The sequence below is a fragment of the Protopterus annectens genome, chromosome 1.part0 (assembly GCF_019279795.1).
Source record: "Protopterus annectens isolate FY-2018-M chromosome 1.part0, PAN1.0, whole genome shotgun sequence".
NCBI classification, from domain to species: Eukaryota; Metazoa; Chordata; order Ceratodontiformes; family Protopteridae; genus Protopterus; species Protopterus annectens.
Window position 1 is genome coordinate 1,726,167,969 of NC_056725.1, and position 23,427 is coordinate 1,726,191,395.

At 36.7% G+C, this 23,427-nt stretch overlaps 1 protein-coding gene across 2 annotated transcripts in view; it reads left to right on the forward strand.

The window, feature by feature from the left end:
- The window catches only part of STXBP5 (syntaxin binding protein 5), a 3,006,986-nt gene that overhangs the window by 2,260,800 nt on the left and 722,759 nt on the right, over positions 1 to 23,427 (forward strand). For both annotated transcript variants that reach the window (XM_044068842.1, XM_044068850.1), the window contains exon 14: positions 10,519 to 10,559. In XM_044068842.1, the coding sequence (XP_043924777.1) occupies positions 10,519 to 10,559 (41 nt within the window). The remainder of the gene's footprint in view (positions 1 to 10,518; positions 10,560 to 23,427) is intronic.

Genomic DNA, 23,427 nt, shown 5'->3' on the forward strand with positions numbered 1-23,427 from the left:
CCAGGGTGTTCTCATGGCCGAGAGAGAACCACGCTTCCAGACCCAATCCTATCAGTGGTCCATCCATATCTTCACATCCGCCTTCTGCTTCACCTGAAGAGCTATGTAACTCAGCTGGTTATTCCTCCATTACTGGCGTCATTGGAAGAAGCCACTGTATCGGAGTTTCCAGTTCCTGCTCCTCGACGATGTTAGAGAACCTACTGATTGTTTGAATCAAGGTGTACCACCACGCCCATGCATCATTACAACGCAAGCACTCATTCATCCTGATCCTGGTTCCGGCCCTAGTGCCACGTCCAGAGCAAACTGCATCTGTTAGACCGAAACTAAATGAGTCCGTAACAAACAGCTTACCATTGACTCCTTTGTCACTCCACATGAAGAGGAGCTCTTCACTGGGGAGGGCCTTCCTTCCCTTACCTTTCAGACCCCAGGAGAAAAGGACTTGGTCGTTAATGAGAACCAACAAGAGAAAATTCGTGGAAGAGGAAACACCACACACCAAGAAAGTATGGCGACAGAAAACCTAAGTGGTAACTTTTTACCTCCTGTAACTAGTGACTCAGATTGTTTAGTGGTTAACATTTCCAAATATAGTTTGAGTGAATTTGAATTGTCTATTCTCAATAAGGGTTTAGGATTTATTCCCTCCCATGGCAATGATGTCACTGACATCGTCGTGGATGTGAAAATGTTTACCAGAAATCTAGCACTTAAACTATTATATGATAATAATGATGAAGCAATGCATAAACATACTGCCTTTAAAAAGCCTTCCACTTTCATTCCTCCTTATCCGCTATTAGAAGCCTTTGAGCAAGCGGTAGAGGATGATTTATTCAAGCTGTATAATGATAGTCAAGCTAAACCACATTTTGTGAATCTGACTAAACAAGAGAAACATGCCTTAGATGACCTAAGAAGGAATGATAGAATTGTTATTAGACAAGCAGACAAGGGTGGAGCCGTCGTTGTTATGGACAACTCCACCTATAGCGATAAAATGATAGCAATGTTATCTGATGCAGATACTTATTTACCTATCTCTGCACACAGTTTAAATAATACCATTAAAATGTTCATGCCATGCTATACGATTTATTACTGACTAGTGTCATTGATAATGGTTTATATGTGTATTTTGTAGTTGATAAGCCTCTAGTACCATCTTTTAGAGGCCTTCCCAAAATACACAAAATGTTACTGACCCACCCTTGCACCAATAGTATCCAGCAGGGGCTGGCTCACAGAGCCGCTATCGATTTATTTGGATAAAATTTTGAAACCAGTAGTTCTGAATACTAAGCACATTTTGAAAGACACTACAAATTTTTTAGAGAATTTAGCGACATTTATACAGTCTTTTCCTATCGATGATACGTGCATATTAGTAACCTTGGATGTTAAGTCCCTTGTTACCTCAATACCTAACAATATAGGTTTGGAATACATGAGAGATTTCTTGGAAGAGTGATTTGACAATGCATATGGTTGATAGATGTGTGTCCTTACTTGAGATCGTTCTTGAAAACAATGTGTTATGTTATGGGAGCTCTTATTACCTACAAACCAAAGGCGTAGCGATGGGCACTCCATGTGCCAACGCTTACGCCAATTTGGTGCTGGCACAATGGGAACAGCTGTTTGTGTTTAATCAGGACTCTGCTTTTCTTGACTCATTACTATTCTATAATAGATTTGTGGGCGATGTCATTTTATTGTGGGGAGGAACAACTGAACACCTTTTAGAATTTGTATGCTATCTCAATGGAACAACTGACTTTCTGAGTTTTGATTCTACTTATTCTCTTGAACATATAGACTTCTAGATGTGAGTATAGTTAGGACAAGTCATGGTTTTGAAACAGAACTGTTCAGGAAGAGTTGTTGGAGGAATAATCTACTTCATAGAAACAGCATGCATCCCCAGCACATATATAGGAACATTGTTCAGAATCAGGTCACCAGAGTCTCTAGATTAACCTCCACTGACACTGCCTTCCAAAGACACACGAAAGATTTATTAGACAACTTTATAACAAGGGGATACAACAGGAACTCTGTACTCACAGCTGTTTCAGAAGGTGATCTGAGAAGGGACAACGTAGCTATGCCCACTATTAAGAAACATGACATTCCTTGCACATCTAGCCGGCGTCGTCCAGGGTTCTAACAAATAGGATTACTATTCCATATACCAACAAGAACAAATATGTTTTGGATATTTTTCATAAACATTGGAACCTTCTTATGATCGATGAGAACATTAGATCTCTAGTAGATAACAAACCCAGAGTAGCTTATAAGAACATGTTGTCATTGAATAGGCTACTTTGTTATGATAGAGTCCATACTAATGACAGCACATGTTCAAGGCTTGGCACTTTTGCTTGTTCATCCTGCAATCAGTGCAGATACATAGCCAATACCCATACGTTCACACATCCTATCACACAAAGAAGTTATGATTTCAAACATTGTGCAACTTGTAAGTCAAGGAATCTAGTTTATTTGGCTGAGTGCCAGTCCTGCAGGATGTTTTACGTGGGCATGACCACCAGATCCCTGAGAGAACGGATCAGAGAACACATATCACGCAATATACAGGAGTAATGCATTGAATGCATTAGCTAGGCATGTGGTTGAGGTTGGTGACAACCACACCTTCAAGTTTCATGTTCTTGAGTTGGTAAAGACAGGCAATAGGCTAGGAAATGTCAAAAATAGAGTAGAAGAGCAAGAGGGCAAGTGGATTGTGAAATTACAGGCAAATAAGTTTGGACTCAATGAAAGGCTTTCCATCAAGCCTTTCTTAGCTTCCAGACCCTTAAATCATTAGAATTACTCATTTATTTTATTTTATTTTATTTTATTATTATTATTCATTCACTACCACTATCTCTTTATGTTTTATTACAATGCATTCTGATCTATTCATGTGCCTAATGTCTGTAATGTTTTTAGTACAGGATGTCAACAACATATGATTTTAAATAATACTTTTTTCTATGAATGTTTGTCCCTTTAAATTAAATTAAATCAATTATGACATCATGTGATCATGTGTTTAAAAGGAGCTAGTTTTACTTGGTTTTTATGTCTGAAGAAGCGTTGGGTGTCAACGCTAACTTTTATGACTTGCTGCAGCTCCTGTTTGTTTGGAATAAACGAAGCTTTCTCTCAATAGACTGTCATTTGGAGTTATTTGCTGACAAGTTTGTATTTCAGCTGATGGTGCACTCTTTATTTTCTTTTTGTATATCATCATAGGTTTTACATTGGTTATGGTAGATTTTCATACTCCCCTTTTTTCCTCCTCAGCATTTATTAGTACATTTTTTACCATATAGAGCAATTATTTAGCAACTTCAGTAGGATGTTTTTGTCTTATTAAAACATGTTTTCATTGTTGCACTTCATACACCAAGAACTAGATGGGCTGTAAATGCGTAATTTTTATATGAATTTTAATTGATTTTCAAACAATGTTTTGTTTAAAAACGATTTTAGGATATTATTGTATATATATTTTTTACATTGGTAGCAATATATCCACTATGTATTGCCATTTTATATTCGTTTATATTTTTTACAAGTTTAAATTTGGTTGGACGTTTACCAGAAGGATGGTGACGTTTTTAGTAATTCAATTAATTGGAGAAGCGCACTAGTGCTATAAAAGCCTGTGCTGGTTTCTTAATTGCTACACTTGAAAAAGCCCGGTAAGACCGGGCGAAAGCGCTTGTGGAAATATTTTTCTTCTTTGTGGTGTTGGTGTAATAAAGCAGTTGACTTTTTTGAATTCGGATGTTTCAAGGCCATTTTTGGAGCTTCTACACTTAATCTGTTTGCACTTTACCATTTTGGTTGCCTACTTTAAAAAGTTGGCATTTTGATCGTAACAGCATGCTTGGATTGTGTTCTCGGCTTCGGACCTGAAAGGTCTTTTCCTTACTTGTTCTTATTTGCAATGGTGATGGACAGGTTGACAGATGAGATCAGACAGGAGACCCCGTCGACTATGATGTTTGCAGATGACATTGTGATCTGTAGTGAGAGTAGGGAACAGGTGGAGGAGACCCTGGAGAGGTGGAGATGTGCTCTAGAGAGAAGAGGAATGAAGGTCAGCAGGACTAAGACAGAATATATATGTATGAATGAGAGGGAGGATAGAGGAATGGTGAGGATGCAGGGAGTAGAGGTGGTGAAGGTGGATGAGTTTAAATACTTGGGATCAGCAGTTCAGAGTAATGGTGAGTGTGAAAGAGAGGTGAAGAAGAGAGTACAGACAGGATGGAGTGGGTGGAGAAGAGTGTCAGGAGTGATTTGTGACAGACTAGTACCAGTAAGAGTGAAAGGGAAGGTCTACAAGGGTTAGTGAGACCAGCTATTTTACATGGGTTGGAGACAGTGGCACTGACAAAAAGGCAGGAGTCAGAGCTTGATGTGGCAGAGTTGAAGATGTTAAGATTTGCACAGGGTGTGACAAGGATGGACAGGATTAGGAATAAGTATATTAGAGGGTCATCCCAGGTTGGAAGGTTTGGAGACAATGCCAGAGAGGCAAGATTACATTGGTTTGGACATGTGCTGAGGAGGGATGTGGAGTATATTGGGAAAAGGATGCTAAGGATGAAGGTACCAGGTAAGAGGAAAAGATGAAGGCCTAAGATAACGTTTATGGTTGTGGTGAGAGAGGACATGCATGTGGTTGGTGTGACAGAGCACGATGCAGAGGACAGGAAGAAATGGAAACAGTTGATCTGCTGTGGCGACCCCTAATGGGAGCAGCCAAAAGAAGAAGAAAGCTTGTGAGGAAATTATTACTCTATTTTTGTTTTACTTGGATCACTTGTCTGTGTACTTAATAAAGGATTTTCGACTGATAACAGACTGCCTGCCTTGCTTGGATTACTTTCATTTACTTAGTAATGCTGTACAATTATACATTTTCTATTATTATTTTTTGTTTTGGTTTTGTTTTGACTTAAGACGAGTTTAAGTTCGCTACTTCTACTACTATTGTCTGATCTGATTAATATACAGTTATTAACTAGAAATCTATGGACTGAAAATCTTCTACACAGAGAAGTTTCTTACACTGTTTTGTTTTTGGACCCACTACACTTTAGTGGATTGTTTTGAGACTTCGAGGATACCACGGAGATTACTTGTTTTTTGGGGTTGGCAATTTTCTGCTTAAGAACTTCAAGTGGTCTCTGGTGCCGGTCTAGCCATGACCAAGTAACATTTTTACGTGTGAGCTCTCTCAAAGGTGCTGTCAACTCACTGTAATATGGTATTAACTTGCCTAAGTAATTGACCATACCAAGAAAATGTTGTAGAACTTGCACATTATCTGGTGCTGGCATTTCAATAATGGCTATTTGCTTGGACGAGTAATGGCTATTTGCTTGGACGAGTCTGGTCTCAAGCCAATATTTGTAAACAAATTACCTACATATGTAACTTCTGGTAGTCTGAATTTGCACTTCACAGGATTGAGCTTCAAGTTCACTTCACATGCTCTGTCTAGAACTCTCATGATTTCTGTCATGCTCTACCTCGCCTTTGCCTCCGACCAATATATCATCTACTATTATAGCACATGGATAACCCGAAAAAAAATGCTCCATTGCATGCTGGAAGACTTCACTTGCAGAATTTATTCCAAATGGCATCCTGAGGAATCTATATCTTCCAAATGGGGCACTGAATGTAGTCAGTAATGAAGATTTATGATCAAGCATCACTTGCCAAAATGGACTCTCTGCAGCGAAGACAGAAAAATCAGTGACATTCGGTATCAGGGCTGCAACCTCTTTAACTGTATGCATGGGATGATTCTGTCTCTTCATTTCTTTATTCAAATCTCTTGGGTCAGTAGATATTCTGATTTCATCGGAGCCTTTTTTTATGAGCTGCTACTATGGATGACACCCATTCGGCATGTTTCATAACTGGACAAATTACATCTTGTTGCACCATTTTGTCCAACTGAGCTTTGACCTTATGCTGACTAGCTATCGGAACTCTTCTTCCTGGTCTGACCACTGGACTGATTTCTGGGTCAAATTTCATGGAGTACACAACTGGAAGTTTGCCCAACCTGTTATTAAAAACATCAGCATGAGCTGAAAAAATAGTATTGGTGAAGCTAGAACCTGGACATGTGCTTATCTGATGAAAAACTTTGGTAAAAGAAAGTAGATTCATTTTCCAGCTGTCTCTGAGACTCAATAATGACTGCATAGGTCTTCAAACCACATAGAAAATTAGGCTGTAACAGTTCTTGGCCACATAACATGAAAGCACTACTGATCCTTTTGTTTGAATTTCTTCACCTCCATAAGCAACAAGTTTCACACAACTAGTCACATTTAGTTGTTAACTATCTCTGACCTTTGCAAAAGTATCTGCAGGCATGACATTACACTTTGAACCAGTGTCTGTTTTAACTTCGGTGGATTTACCATTGATTTGGACAGTACAAAACACTTCATTTCTTGTCAGTAAATCTACTGCATAAGTCTTTTCACCAATTACTGATACACCATCTCCAGAGAAAGCAGACTGTTGCAGGTCTATTTGATTAACTTGCTTTTTGGAGTGCCCCTTCCTTACAACTGTGTGAGGCTTACTAGATTTACAAACTCTTTGGAAATGGTTCCATTTGTGACATTGCTGACCAAATGCTATACACTTTTCTCTTTGAACTCATGGTTGGAACCACAAATGCAACAGTTAACAATAAAGCTTAATTTGGGTTTTGCTGATTCACTCTCTTGCTGCACTGAGCAACATCTGTTTTGCACTAGGTACCCTTGGGTTTGCACTGAGCATGCTCCTTTAACTGAACTGTTCTTGGAATGTGCTAGAAGTCTACAGGATTTACATAGAAGCCCTGCAGGGGCTGCTGCTGCCATGTGCTTAGGCCTGCTTTTGCCTGTTATATGTTGCATGCTGTCTACATGATCTCTGGAGCCTACTGAAACCATGTTCTTATCACTAGCAAGCATATTTGTGTGCCTTTCTGTAACTTCATGAATCTGACAAATCTCAATGGCTTTACTTGGCATTAAATCACTGTCATAAAGCACAATCTTTCTCACAGCAGCATTATTAACACCACACATGAGCCTGGCCTTTATTATCTCATCCTTTAAATCACCAAATCTAAATGTTTTAGCTTTGATTCTCAGGTCAGTAATATAAGCTGTGAAAGTTTCCCCTTGCTTTTCACCTGTCATGTAAAACAAATGTCTTTATAGTGTAACATTAATCTGAGGGTTACACATCTCTCTGAATTTGCGCTTTAAACACGTTCAGCCTACATAACAATACAACGGGTTTCTCCTTCACTTTCATACACTGCTGGTGCATAGACAAATGAATGCTCCCTTTCAATGGCTTCTGACCCTGCTAGATTCAGCAAAATGAATGCCCTGGTATGTGTAACTTTATCAAAATAAGCTGCTTGTATAAATGTATTCTTGCTCAAATATTCTCCATTTCTTTGCAATGTTCTGATCAAACACAAGTGATTGTGGCTTGTGAAATCCATCTGTCATATTGACATACCTCAGTGAAAACTCTTGCAAATATGCACATGCATACACACTTGTACACACACATATACACGTGCTTGAAGTTTATGCCAGTACTTGTAACAACACAACAAGCCTTTGTATAACTGAATTTTATGAAATAAGTTTCCTGGACACTGCAGCACTTGGAAATCTCTCTACTGTAAAGCCACTTGCTTTGAAATTATTTTACTATACAAGCTGCTTATCTTGTAAAGGCAATAATGCCAGTCATTTATCAACATTTTACTGTACGAGTCTTTGTCTTGTAATTGCTTTAATGCCAAAGCCATTTATCATCATTTTAAGAAACATTTCGAACAACTGCACAGTGCAAATAAACTGAGCAATAGAAGCTGTGGGCAAGAAACATTTCGAAGTAAATGTACTTTGCAAATACACTATCTTGAAGCAGTGGCACTTTACGAATGAACTGTTTTGAAGCAATTGCACTTTGTGAATAAGCTATCTCAGATTAATGCCATTCTGCGAATAAACTGTTTTGAAGTAACTTCACTTTACGAGTAAACTGTTTTGAAGTAATAAACTGCTTCAAAGTAATGGCATGTTGCGAATAAGCTGTTTCAAAGTAATGGTAGTTTACGAATAAACAGTTTCAAAGTGATGGCACATTGGAAATAAATAGTGCACTGCACATTAGAACTTCCCTAAAATGGCTGCACTCTGTGAACAGACATACCCTGTCACAAAAAGCTTTTCAAAATGGCTTCACTTGCTGGCACTTCACAAAATAGTTGCACTTTACACACAACAAACTCTTCGGAATAAATGCACAGTAATAAGCACACACTGTAAGCACTTTTACACACTTTGAGATACTTCAGACAACTCTAGTTATGCTATTCAAGGCGTCAGTCAATGCAAAGTAGTAATCTGTACCAAACACAGTAATTCGCTTAAAACACATGCATTCACCTTTGTTTTAGTTATACTCAGTTTGCCCTTTTCTGCCCTTTCTATTATAGTTGTTTTGCTCATTGACTCTTAATGTGCCCTTTAGGCCCTTTTGCTATATTCATTTTGCTCATTGAATCTCTTTTCATGCCCATTATAATTTTTTGTGCTCATTTTAACTCTAAACCTGCACATTTTACAATTCTGAACCGTTTACTTACTTTTCTAATGCTGATTTTATCAAATAACTCAGTTTCAAACATTTTATCTGATTAATGAGCTCTTTTCTACTTCTTGTGTGCTTAATAAACTTTTCTGTACTGTTCATTTGCATAACAATACATTTTGTGCCCTTGTTTTGCTCCGTTTAACCTTTTTCAGTAAGTACGCGGTCAGGATAAAACAGGCAAGCATCGTGGGTTCTTATTCAAGCAGCTTTATTGTATACAAACACATCATAAATTAAGTTAAGTAAGTTTAACTTATAAACAGATCAGCGATCATGTACATTGATGTTACATTTTGGCTGCACCTTCAAAATAACACTGAAGCTAACATGGTTGCTATTTGTATGCACACACAGATCTTGGAAATGCTTCTTAAAGGTACAACACACCTGTTATTCTACACTGTAACACTAGATCCTTATTGTCTTACTCCATCTGCCTCAACAGGGCTCCCACCTCACCCCTCCAAATTGTCAGATCCGTACCTCTGGCTAGATCTGGTAGACTTAAGTCCAAAGCATGTTCTCCAGTCCTTCCTTAGAACACTTGTCTTAGCATTTCTGGTTCTTGGTGGGAAAACTCAAGCTAAAGTACTGTCAGGACACAGGTATGTTCTGGGAGAAGGGAGAAGCTTTAGTATGGAGTGAGCATTTGTAGTGGAACAGTTACTGGCTCAAATATGCAAGAGGATGTATTACTCATCAATTGAGTTAGATGGAGTGGGATGGTAGGTACATCATTTCCATTTTTCTGACTGCTTTCAGTACAGCTTTATTTCCTATCTCAAGTGTGAGAAGACATATACTGTATACCTAGACTAAGCTTCGCTTTGGCCCTGTGGCAGAGAAACAAGTCATCCAGTTGCACTACCCATGATGTAAGTTCAGGAATGGACTCAAACTATTAGTAAGGCTGGCAGGCATATAAGATGATGTGGCTAATGACCAGGTCTCCTGTGCATGGGAAATGTTGGATTGTATCACTGCCTCTTCAATTTCTAGTGTTGACGAGGCATCAGGTATAGGGAGTGACATGACATCCTTTGTCTGGTGGACTGGAAGGTATATCCTGGATTACTGAAAAAGAGTTTTAAGGTTACCCAGAGAAAGCTGGCAGGAGGTAAGCCAAAGGACCACTGTGTTCAGGGTGGGATAAATGAAGAAAAAGCTGTGTTTCATCTCTCACCCTCTTCCTTGCATGTAACACTGTATTAAATCTGTGCACTCCACTTGCCATTTGGTAGACCATGTGGCAGGCTAAATGACAACATTGTCACTTTAGGTCGGAGTTCTGTAAATGTAGGAAATAATACTAGAGGAGTAGATTGTAACAACACTAACTTATTAGCAACTGTTACACTGGATATATATTCAAGAAGAACATGTAGAAAAGCATTGTTGGTTGCTGTTGGAGATGAGATGTTTTATACTTAATATGTTGTGTAACTTAACTTTCCATCATTTTTATCATTTCTTCTACAATCTATAGATGTTTCAAAATTTCCAGTTTCCATTCACTTTAAACAGTAACACGTTAAATGTTTCCCAAAATCTAGTATAATTAGTCACTACAGGCCTTAGTAAGCAAATCATAACATCCAGATTAGCCTTTTCATTATCAGTCATTTATAAAGCTGTTGAGTTGTAAAAACAGATTTTGTTCATTTTCCTGTTTATTCATTTTTTTTCTTGTTTTTCAGTGTAAATTTAAAGCTCTGATTTTTTTTTTCTTTTACCACAAGAATCACATGTGTAATGTATTTTAATATCACATTTTCTTTTCTGAAGGCATGCAGATGGTTCAGTAAAGTTTTGGGATGCCTCAGCAAGTAAGTTGTTTTCTTGAAAGTTTCATTTTTATTGCACATTTCTGCTGTATTGTGTTGCAGTTTCTGCATAGAACTTAGTGTTTTAAGTTACATTGATTTTAAGTTTTGTTCATGAGACAGATTTGTGATTTGCAAAATGTAACAGTTCTAAGTACTTTATAACTGAATATGTATCACTGCTTATACAGTGTGATATTTAGTAAACTTCACCTTCCTCATTATCTTAACTAAGAATTCTCTTTTTCCTTATTCTGCTGTTCCTCCTCCTTCTAAGGTACTGCTTTTTTTGGACTAACATAATGCAACAAACAGACCTTTTCCTCATAGATCATTAAAATGCATGTCTGTAAAGCACAGTTTAAATGGATTCTAGTTCAAAATCCTGATAAAAATGAATGATGAATAAACTGAGTGTAGAAACCTGAAGACATAGAATAATAAAACATAAGGTCAGAACTCAAAAAAATTGAAAAACAGGACATCATTACTAAACAGGACAGTAAAACAAAGTTAATGCCATGGAGCTTCACACCCACCCCATTACTTAATTAGTCCCTCTCTAGGAAGTCCTAACATCTTGGAATAAAGTCAGAATATAAAAAAATGTATTTAACACAATTTTGAGATGCTGTGAAGCCAGAGTTATCAAAATGAAGTAGTGGATTTAGGGAATGAAGCTCCCCTTCCCCAAATTGGGGTACATAATATTTACAGGCATCTTCACTTAAACTTAATCGCAGTAGCCTGCACAGCACAGACAGCTGATACTAAAACTATGAGAAGACAAAAAAATGCATTTTTTGGTATCCATAAGAAATCTAACAAAAATAAAATATTTGTAAGTAGCTTCCCATGTCATCCCATCCTCCTACTGAAGCAGTTTGTGTAAGTATGGGTGGACCCCACACCAGTCTTATTGGGCTGTTGTTATGGAATAGCTCATTTCCTTGTTTGAAGTTTGATTTTTCTCACATCTGTTAGTATATTATTACTTTAGCAGTAATATGGCACTGTCTTAATATGTCCTTTCCTTGCCTTGTTTCCGATGGCGAGCTTCTCCCACCTTTGATTTATGCACTAAGACTGTCATGTTCAAACTTCTTTTAGCCAGTAAGGAGCAAAACAGGTACACTGTGAATGGTTTCCAGTCTACTATAGGGCAAAAGCTAGTTGCTTTGTTCTTACAGTTGCATGTGTTTCAGAACTGGTAATAATGTACCTTCCATTTTCTAACCAGCTCAGAACATTTAGAAGTACAGAAGTCTGCTCTGCTGGACAATTCATTGGCTATCTGAGCTGTTTCTCAAAAGATTTCAAGCCTGCATAAACTAAGAGTACTTTTGGTGATTCCCTGCTAGTTCTTTTTCCACCCACTTTCCCCTTTGTTGATCTGCTTTTTAAACTGGGTGATTTTAAGCTGCCCACCCCTACTGTAAATTGAGCTTAACAAGTTCCTCCCTTTCTGGGGGAGGCAAGATGGTGGCTGACCTGTAGACTCTGTGCGAACTAAACTCCAATCCAACTGCAACATTTTTAACCCTAAAAGTATACAATTGCAGTCTTTTCAAAGTAAAAATCCATCTAGAACAATGAAGTTTTACAATTTACAAGGCTCATACAAAATTATAAATTTTACCATGAATTGACCTAGGAAAAGAGTTTGATTTTGGTGGTTGCAGACATCTGTGTATTCAGCTATTCCCTGAGTTGAGTGGGAGAAAATGAGAATGGAATTGTATAAGCCAAGAAGAGGTTTGGGACAGTCTTGATTCAAGAAAGCTGCAACATCAGCGGGATTCTTCTTTCCTTTCCTTTGTTTTGCCTTGGTATTATCACCGTTAATTGGCCTGAATGGAAAGCTTAATTTTGACTGTAAGTCCCCACATGAACTGTGACTCTCAAACTATACAAAGGAAAATAAAAAGGGAAGAAAAATTTAAGCACTGTCAAAACAAGTCAAAGTTAAGTAAAGTCTTTATTTGCTGGATCTGAAGTGGTATTAAAAAAGATTGACTTGGTGGTTGCAGACATCCACGTGTTTTGCTTTTCTCTGAACGGAGTGGGAGAAAAAGAGAAAAGCAATATATAAGCCAAAAAGAGTCTTTGCAAAACTGTTTAAAGGATAATCTTGCTTTGAGAAGGCTGCAGTGACAGCAGGAATCTTCTTTTCTTTGTTTTGCCTTGGGACTGTCACCATTAACTGGCCTGAAAGAAAATCTTTGTTTCGACCCTAAGCCCCCATGTGAAGTGCGACTCTTGAACTATATAAAGAAAAATAAAAACTGTCACAGCAAATCAAAGATAAATCCTTTAGTTGATGGATCTGAAGTGGTATTAATCATTACCTTTTATATTTTTTTAATAAAGAAAAAGCAAAATGAAAGCCCTGGTCCTTGTTTGAAATGATGGATCTGATTCTGGGGCCAAGATATATAAGCTTCGAGTATTGTGCTCTGTAAGGCAAAGGAAATAACACAAGGAGAATGTGAAGTAAAGAAAGGAGGCTTTGAAATAAACCAACCTGAATTTAAACTAAACAAGTCATTTGATGGATCTGAAATGGTTTTAAAAAAGTGTGATTTGGTGGTTGCAGACATCCGCTTGTTCCATTACTCTCCAAACTGAGTGGGAGAAAAGGAGAGGGGAACTGTATAAGCCAAGAAAAGCTTTTAAAAATTTTTTTAAAGGATAATCTTGATTCAAGAAATCTGCAGCAGCAAGCAGGAATCTTCTTTTCTTTCCCTTGTTTTGCTTTGGGATTGTCATTGTTAACTGGCGTGAAGGAAGAGATTCATTTTGACCATAAGTCCCCATGAGAGCTGTGACTTTTGAACTATAAAAAGAAAAATAAAAGGGGTAGAAAATTTTAAGAGTTGTCAGAACAAGTCAAAATTAACTAAAGTCATTTATTCAATGGATCTGAAGTGGTATTAACCATTTACCTAATATTTTTTTTCTTTTATATAAAAAATAAAATAAAAGTGCTGGACCTAATTTGAAAGGAGGGATCTGACACAGGGGTTGAGATATACAAGCATCATGTCTTCTGCACTGTAAGGGGAGGAAAATAGTAAATAAGGAAATTGTGATGTAAAGGGAGGAGGCTTTGAAATAAATCAGAGCTAAATTTGGACTAGACAAAATTGCATCTGTGGAAAATGCATCTACATTAAAGGCAAAAGACATACGCATGCTCTGTTGTTCTCCAAACTATGTGGGAGAAAAGGTGAAGGGAAATGGGACAAGAAGAGATTTTGGAATATTGTTTTATGGATAATTTTGAATCGAGAAAATGGCAGTGACAACAAGCATCTTCTTTTCTTTCTTTTGCTTTACCTTGGAGCTGTTACTGTTAAATGGTCTGATGAGAGAACTTCAATTCAACTGTAAGTCCCCACATGAACTGTGAATCTCAATCTAGATAAAGAAAAATAATGGGAAGAAAATAAGAATTGTCAAAATAAGTCATAGTTAAAGTTAGACTTTCATGTGATGTATCTGAAGTGGTAATAAACATTGCCTAATATTCTTTAGGAAAGTGCTAGGAGCTTGTTTAAAAGGAGGGATCTGACTCGGTGACCAAGTTATGCAAGTTTTGAATATTATATACTACAAGGAGAAAGAACTAGCAGTAAGGAGAATATAATGTAATAAAAGAATGGTTCCGAAATAAACATTGATTATTGGACTGCATAACTTTGCATCTGTGGAAATTACATCTAAAATAAGGTAAAATGGCAAATGAAAATGATCATATGGACATTCAAAAAACCGAAGCAAAATTGTCAATGCTTTTCTCACCAGAAGAAGAAGTTGTATCGAAAAGGGCAAGAACAAACAGCAAGAGGATAAAAAACATCGGCTAATAAAGGAAAAACAGACCGACCTGCCATTTAGAAGGTTAAAATTGGTTTTGCAACCTCTTCAGCAAGCCATACAACAACCCTCTGATCAGATTTTCATCACATGATAATACCATAAATCATATTTCAAACAGAATTCAAACCACAGAAGCAAAAGTTATGGAAAATGAAGTGAAAAATGAACTACAAAAGGGTTTCAACTCTAAGCTTAAATGTATTCAGGATATTAATGAAAAATGATTGGACTTGGAAGCCAGAAGCAGATGTTGTAACATCTTGGTACATGGTGTTCCTGAGTTATATAATCAGCCAAAACTAATAGAAACTCTACACAAACTCTTTGTCCATTTACTTGAAAATTAGGCAGCAGCAGATCAAGTTATCATAGAAAGAGCACATCGAGCAACCAGAAAATCATCCCTTCTCAACAAACCAAGATAAATTTTTGTTAAACTGAAAACTAACAAGATGTAAGCATGATCTTCGTATCCTCCAGGAGTAAAGTAATTAACAAGAATGACAGCAGAATTACTTTTGCACATGACCTCCCTTTACAAATAAAACAGGATAGACAGAAGCTGGCCCCATTCTGCACTTTTCCAATAAACAGAAACACTAAATTTCAGATAAAATATCCACCCATGCTAATCTTCCAATATAAAGGAGAAAAATACTCAATCATTCCAATAAAAGATGCAACGCAGATTTTTTAAAATATTTTCAGTTTTTCTCCTAACTAAGATCTGTTATGGTCTACCAATCTGGTTTAGTATTGTTTAGTTCTACTGGTTACAGAGTTATAATGACTCCATAGTGTCTGAAAATTGTGACCAGTTTGAGTCAAAGTCCTGTCATGTAATGTTTGGAAGCACCTTTTCTTGTACTGGAAAATTCACTGTTGTGAGTCACATCTTTTTGGCTCAAGAATGATTCAAATTATGGTCTAATTTTATCAAATATAATTCTAAAGGCATTTATGATCTCTGTTTATCTCTAGATGAGAGCGATTTAATATGTGGCTGTATATTACTACTGCAATTGTTTTGAAAGTCAAACACAGGATTGGTCTTTATATATATATATATATATATATATATATATATATATATATATATATAAAATCAAGGGGAGGCCATGCCTGTTCATTTTTTTCAACTTCTTTGAGACAGTCACTAAAGCCATGGACGAGGGGAAGATGGTGCACACCATCTACTTTGACCTGGCCAAATCCTTCAGTCATTTCCCCTGTCAGGTATAATAGATAAACTCTCTCGACTAGGCATCAATCCATTTGTTACCAGATGGGTAGCAAACTGGCTCACTAATAGAACCCAACTAGTTAGAACAAGAGAAGCCACTGAAAAGCAGTTGACCTGTAACAAGCTGTGTACCCCAGGGATCGGTCTTGGGGCCTTTGTTGCTTGGAATATATTTTTTGTAGTGCAGGCTAAAACCAGTGGGCTATGGGCTGACCATGCTTGCAGATGACTGCAAGCTGGGAGCTGTCATCAGTTCCTCTAGTGATGTGGACATCCTCCAAGAGGGTCTCACCCAAACAAATGACTGGCGCAGAAACATGGCGTCAAACTGAATGTCAAAAAATGCGTCATCATCCCATTTGGGGAACATGATGTCCTCACAAATTATCACATTAGTAACAAGGTCCTAAGCATGCAATCAGTCATGAGGGACTTGGGCACCCAGGTTGATAGCAAACTGACATTTGACCACCATATTGCCTCTGTTGTACAGAAAGCTTTCTGCAGGGTCCACCTTATTAGTAAGAGTATCTCATCCAGGGACATGGTGGTCATAACATTCCCTGTATTCTTCCCTTATAAGACCCATTATTGAGTATAGTACCCTTTTTGGAATGTACCTCACAAGGCATATACAGAGCTGGAGAGACCACAAAGGTTCCTCACCAGGAGAATCCAGGGCCTTAAAAATCTACCCTACACAGATAGGCTAAAGGCCCTGTCCCTCTACTCAGTCTCCTACAGACTCCTCAGAGGTGACCTCTGTCTGCCATACAAAGCAATCTCAGACCCCACCTTGATGGGAATGCTCCATACCTACAAGTCAAGCTGCACTTGAGTAGCCCACATATGTGACATCAGTAGGACTTATTAACAGGACAGATTTGTGTTCCCTAGACTCCCCCTTCTGTGGAATAGACTCCCGTTCCACATAAAGCAGAGTACCTCATTAACTCTTTTTAAGCGCAACCTGGGTAAGTGAATGTGGAACAGAAAATACACCTCTGGGATTCCACCTGTGTTCATGCTTATTAATGAAACTATTTAATTTAAGAATAATAACTAAATTGATGTGAGCTTACAATAATTGCTCAGTCCATTTTATTTTTATCAGTAGAATTATTTAGTCATTCACAGACTTTTCTGCATAGTGGAGCTGATGATTGATTTACTTGCCTTTTGCTGTTAAAAGTACTTTCATTCTAAACTTCAGTTGCAACATGCTAAAATGTAAAGGTTATATAATCAGCTATTGAAACTTCTACTTATTTAACCATGTAGAGGATGTTAATTGAATTTCTTCCTGGTATTCTGGGGTCGTAGAAAGGAACAAGGATCTTCCAGGAAGAATTAAGTGCTGGTTGCCTTTTCCATTAAGTCCAATTTTGAACTTTTGGAGCATGACCCTTAAAACTTATACAATTACTATCCCTATATTTCTTTTATTAGTGGCTATTGATGTGGGGAATAGAGTCTTGGAATGTTAAAGGTATTCAAATGGATAAAAAAGGGCATTATTCCTTCATTTAATGTTTAAGTCAAAAGCTGAAATTGTTTTTGCTCAAGAAACTCGTATGACATCTTTACTCTCAGATGAAGGGGAAAATGGATTAAAACAATTATTGAATCAGAGAATAATTCAAATAGCACTGGAGTTGCAATTGTTATCAGAGAGTCTTTTAAGGACGTATTATTAAGGCAAGACTCTGATAAGGAGGGAAGATGGTGTTACATGGTTATTAAACACATGTTCCTTGACAAACCATTTTTATTGCTAAATTTATATGTACCATGTTCTAAGTAATATGAATTTTTCATGATAATAGACAAACTCTTATCTTCCTTTCCAAAACATGACTACATTCTTGGTGGTGATTGGAATCCTGTTATTGATCCTATTAATGATAGAACAAGCAAAAGTAAACCATGTAATTTATATGCATCTGATCTGATATCAGAACTTAAAACTGATGTTATTTTTTTTACCCTTCTAACTTTCAAAACAATAAAACTGTCCTGACAAAATATACCTACTACCCCCATTGTTATAAATCACAGGCCAGACTAGACATCTTTCTAATATCTGGTATATTTTAACTGTTGATATTGCTTATCAAATAGAACCCATGTTTTTCTCTGATCATTTTAGAATTTCCCCTTAATATTGTCTGGTGTAATACATTTCAAACTAGAGACTAACAATTATAACTGGTCTTTAAATTCTAACCTACTGCAGAAAGAAGATATCAAGACAGAAATTATTTTTAGTTGAAAATTTCATGAATAAATTCTGTTATCCTCAAATAACACTGCGGTGGTGGTGCTGAGGTAGCGTTAGCGTTGTCACCTCACAGTAAGACGTTGTCCTGTTCGATTCTGAGCGTTTTTTGTGTGGTGACATGCGTGAATGGGTGTACCTTCGTTGAAGGTTGCACGTCAGGGCTGGCAACTCGGCACGTAAAAATCTACTGCCAATCATTAGTGGATCAGAGTTCCGCTGTGGCGACCCCCAACCGGGAAAAGCCGAAAAGACACAACAACATCCTCAAATTCCTCTTGACATTCAATGGGCTGCTATAAAAACTCAAATTAGAGGTATTTGTATAAGTAAAGGATCTTACTACAAAAAAATCGAATAAATCAAAAGACAACCTAAAAAATCAGTATGTATAAAGTAGAGCAGGAGTTTTGTATAAAACATAATTCTGAGTTAACGGAACAACTAACTGAACTACAGACAGACTTTACTTACTTTATGTATCACAACAACCACACTATGAAGCAAAAACTTTGACTAAATATTTGGAATGGGCCCAAGCTCCTTCCAAATTTCTTGCAAACATTATAAATATAAATAAAATTTCTCCCTTAACTGAAATTTCATAGCAGGCTAAGTCTTATAAGACTAGAGATGAGATTTTACAAATATTTACACTTCTATACTTCCAAATATATAGAGAAACATGACCTGTCCTATGAATCTTAAGAAAGAAATAACTTTTAAGTGCCTTATCATTTCCAAAAAAAATAAATAAATAATCAGTCAAGAACAACAGAACTGTCTTACTTCACCAATTACACAACAAAAAATTCTGCAAACAATCAGCGTGAAACGAGATAAATCGCCATGCCCGGATGGCATTATTGCTGAATTCTATAGAACTTTCACTCCAGTAGTTTCAAAAGTACTGTTGCACTTATTCAACTACATTAAGGAAAATGGTATTAAAGATTTATACTTAAATAACTCTAAAATAATATTCATCCCTAAGAGCAAGTCTGATACAAAAAATCCTTTAAATTATAGACCCATCTCCTTTATAAATATAGTTGTTAAAATGTATGCAGCTTTATTAGCAAACAGACTGAAAAGAATACTTCCTAATATAATATCTTCTTTTCATTCTGGTTTTATTCAGAATGACAAATCTATGATCATACACTTACAGTGGATACTTTAATATTTTTTTCCAAACTTCATAACAATTCAAATTTTGTATTTGCTTTAGATGCCATAATTTAGACTTTCTTTCCTCTGTTATGCCAGGATTCAATATTCCAAACTCTTTAATTGAATGGATTAAAATGATTTACACTGATGCATATACAACATCATACATAAATAAAGCTTCTTCCTCACCAATAAAAATTATTAATGGGACAAGACAAGGATGTACTCCTTATGATGATTTAAATCTGTATTATTCTTTGCCTAATGCTGACTTGCCTAAAATTCTACAATCTATTGATACTGTCTCTAAATTCTCCAACTATAAAGTGAATATGATTAAATCTTCTATTTTTCCATTAAACCCATATTATAATCTGATTAGTTACTTTCCTGATGAAGAAATTAAAATAAGTGATTCAATTAAATATTTGGGCATTAGCTTTTGTCATGATCATATTCTTTTTTACCAAGAGAACTTAAGAAAATCTTGGAATACTATATAACAGGATATCCTTAAATGGAGCAAATTTAATCTTTCTCTTTTATCCAACGTTGCTATTATTAAAATGAATATTGTACCCAGATTATTATTCCAATTTAATGCGTCAAATATCCAAATCCAAACTAATTTTTTAAAGAATATCTCTACTAGTCTATCAAAGTGTCTTTGCTTTCCAATATCTGCTAGAATTGTGTCACTAGTTCTTCTCTTACACAGATGACAACCAGGCAGGGTATTTTGTTTAGATGCTTTAATACATAGAAACATATCAGGATGGATAGCAGTATCATAAAACACAACTGACCTGGTTAACAAACAGACCTTACGTACATACATGCCTACATCTCAACAGCTAACTACAAAATGGCAGTCAGGCTCGCACATGCTCAGTATTTATACACTTGTGCAAGCCTTGGATAGCTTTTTAAAGGTTCATACATACACACATTGATCTGCATCCTACCTCTTAAAAAGATTGCCCTGTGTAAAAACAATATTAGAGTTAGACATGCATTACTGTAGACATTAGAAACAGAATACAATGTTCATGTCCAAGTTTATTTGTATGTGCTGAGTGACAGTACCTCACCAAACCAAAAGGCAAGAAGGCACAAAAAAGTTGCAACATAAAAGAACTTGATAATTTATTTGTAAAAATAATAAAATAACCACGTTGAGTGCTTTCGTTTCATAAATGTAAACTTCCTCAAACAAATGAATAAAATCAATCTGAAATTTAAATAGTACACTCTACTATCAGATTGGATTAAACTACAGACATCCTAAGAAAATTAACCCCTCATGTCCCGTAACAAATTGAAGTTCTCTGAACATATATATGTATGTATAAAAAATTCTAAACATTTGTAATTGTGCCAAATTGTTATACATAAACCATAAACCTTAAATATTGTATAAATGAATAAACAAATGCATACATGCTGTTCTTAATGCATCTAGAATATACAGAATACACTTCTTATAAATGTTGCAAAAAATATATATATATGTATATACATATCCCTACAATAGGAAATGTGAGAAGTGAGGATTCTTTGTCAAGCTGAATTTGCCAAAATCAACTCTCTGCATCTGAGACAGAAAAAAAACAGCGGCATTTGGCATAAAGGCTGCGACTTTTTCAACTGTGCAAATTGGGTGATGAGGTCTTTTTAGTGCTTTGTTCAAATCTCATGGATCAATACATATTCTGTTGTCATCTAAGCTTTTCTTATGAGCTACCACCAGGGAAGATACCCATTCAGTTGAAGTTGCAACTGGACAATTCACACCTTGTCGTGCACCATTTTATCTAGCTCAGCTTTAACTCTGTCCTGAATAGCTATTAGAACTTTTCAAGCTGGCCTGGTAATTGGACTGACCGCTTGGTCTAATGTCATGGCATGCACAACTGGGGGTTTGCCTAGTTTGTCTTCAAAAAGATCAGCATAGGTAGAAAAAATGTGCTGGGCAAATTGGAGTAGTGGTCTTTTAAACTAAGTTGGTGGACTTCTTTATTAAATGAAAGCAGTCCCATTTTCAAACTGTCTCTGAGCCCTAATAGTGACTGGACATGCCTCTTGACTACATAAAATAATAAGTCATAGCTTCTTCCAGTAGAGTAACATGAATGCACTACTGAGCCTTCAGTCTGAATTCCTTCACCTCTGTAAGCAACAATCTTTGCACACCTTGCCAAATCAATCCTTTCACCATTACCAGATCTTTATTAATTGCAATCCACAACTTATCTTCTAGTTGATAAAAACAGGCCTGCCTATGTATAAAACTAAAGGGACTAAAAACATTTTAACTGCTTTTGTGTCTTGCTATCTATATTTATATCCATATAACAGAGCTTCCAGTTTCTCAATTTTTTTTATTATCTTTTGTTTAGTGTCTTCCCAAATATCCTTAGCTGCCACACCAGAATAATTTTTAATCCATAGTCCTAAGTACTTCAGTTTATCATGTCCACATAAATATGGATATTGCTGACCCAATTTGTGTGTGTGTATAATTTATACCTATTGCCTTTGTTTTAGCATTACTTTTGTTTTCCGAAAAGATTTGAAACTGCCTCAAAATGCTCCAGAACACTTAAATGCCCTTTTCTGTTTTTATTAGGTATAAAATAATATCGTCTTTGAATAGTGATAGCTTTTCTGGACTACCATACCAGTTATATCCTTGAATTTCTGAGTCTCTTATTTTCTTTGCCAATGGTTCTAAATATAATGCAAATAAAGGGGAAAGAAGACAACCCTGCCTGGTTCCTGTGCTCAAACAGAAATTGTCAGAGAGGAAACCACTTACTTTAATTTTCACTTCCGATCCCTCATATATCCTCTGAATCAACCTTATCATTTTATCAGAGAATGCAAATGCTTCCAGTGCCCTGCTGATAAACTTCTAGTTTACTCTGCCAAATGGTTTCTCTGCATCAAGACCCACCATCAACAGTGGTATCTTCTTTGGCCTGCTTCCATCTGGATCATTAGTGTTCTGTTAATGCTGTCAACTGTTTGGCTCCCCTCCACAAAACCACACAGATCCATTTATATTGATTTTTGCATCATCTTTGCCATTATTTTAGCCATTATAGACATAAACACTTTATAATTAGGGTTTGGATTGAAATGAGCATGTATGAAGCTAGATCTGATGGGTCTTTAGCCTCTTTAACCATCACTTTCTTGCAGTCTCTCAATCTCTAAATCTTATTGCTTGAAAAAAAAATTGTCAGGTCCAGGTTAAAGTTTGTACATTCCAACTGCTTCATATGGCCCCTCCTTTCTCCTCTGTCCTTGTACCTACTTCCAGTACTTCACTGTTTTCCTTTATCGACTTGTGCACCAATATAATGTCCTCTGCCTCTCACAAAGTGTATACTGAATGAGAGCTTAGCATTGCCAACCTCTGCTCATACTCCTCTTTCTCTATTCCCTTGATGACCATTGTAGCCTTTCTTTTTATAATCTCCAGAACTTGTACCCAGTATTCCAAATGTGGTCTCAGCAGTATTCAACAACGTGGAAGTGCAACTTTCTTGTTACCATAGTCTGTGTTCCACAGAATATAACACCACACTTTGTTTGCTGGTCCTGCTGCTGTCTGTACTTGTGTTGATGTTAAAGGGACATTGTATTGATCACTCCTGAGTCTTTCAGCCTCTCTGTCTCTTAGCTTACCATCCGCTAACTCTCCCGGCCCAGAATGCAAAACCTTGCACTTACCTGAACTGAACCTCAGTTATTATCTCTCTGCTCAAAAGTGTAGAAAGCATTCAGACCCCTTGCCAGATTCCACCTCCATCCATGACTTTTGCTGTCATTTTTACAGTATCTACAAACTGCTTCAGTCTGTTACCTCCTCTGACATATCTAAGATAGGTATATCATTGAATGACAGCTCCAATACTGACCTTTGTAGCACTCCACTGGTCAGTTCCCTTGCCTGACCCTAACTGTCAACCTCTGGGTTTTCTCACACAGCTATTTATCACCCATTTTGTAAGCTTCTGCCATACTCCTAGCTCTTCCAGTAGTCATGTTGTCTGTACAAGTAAGAACTGTACTGAAGTTTTTCAGACTAATAGAGTACCATAAATTAACTGTTCCTGAAGTTGAATTATAGAAAATGTTAATGTTTTGCTTTGTGCTGTGCTGAATTTTGTAGCAGACATAAACTGGGCATGAAATCATCTGTATTAAAGATATCTATTAAATCTGTTTTAATTACATCTTCAGCTGCCATTGTCTTTTTTTTTTTTTTTTTTTTTGAGAGAGAGAGA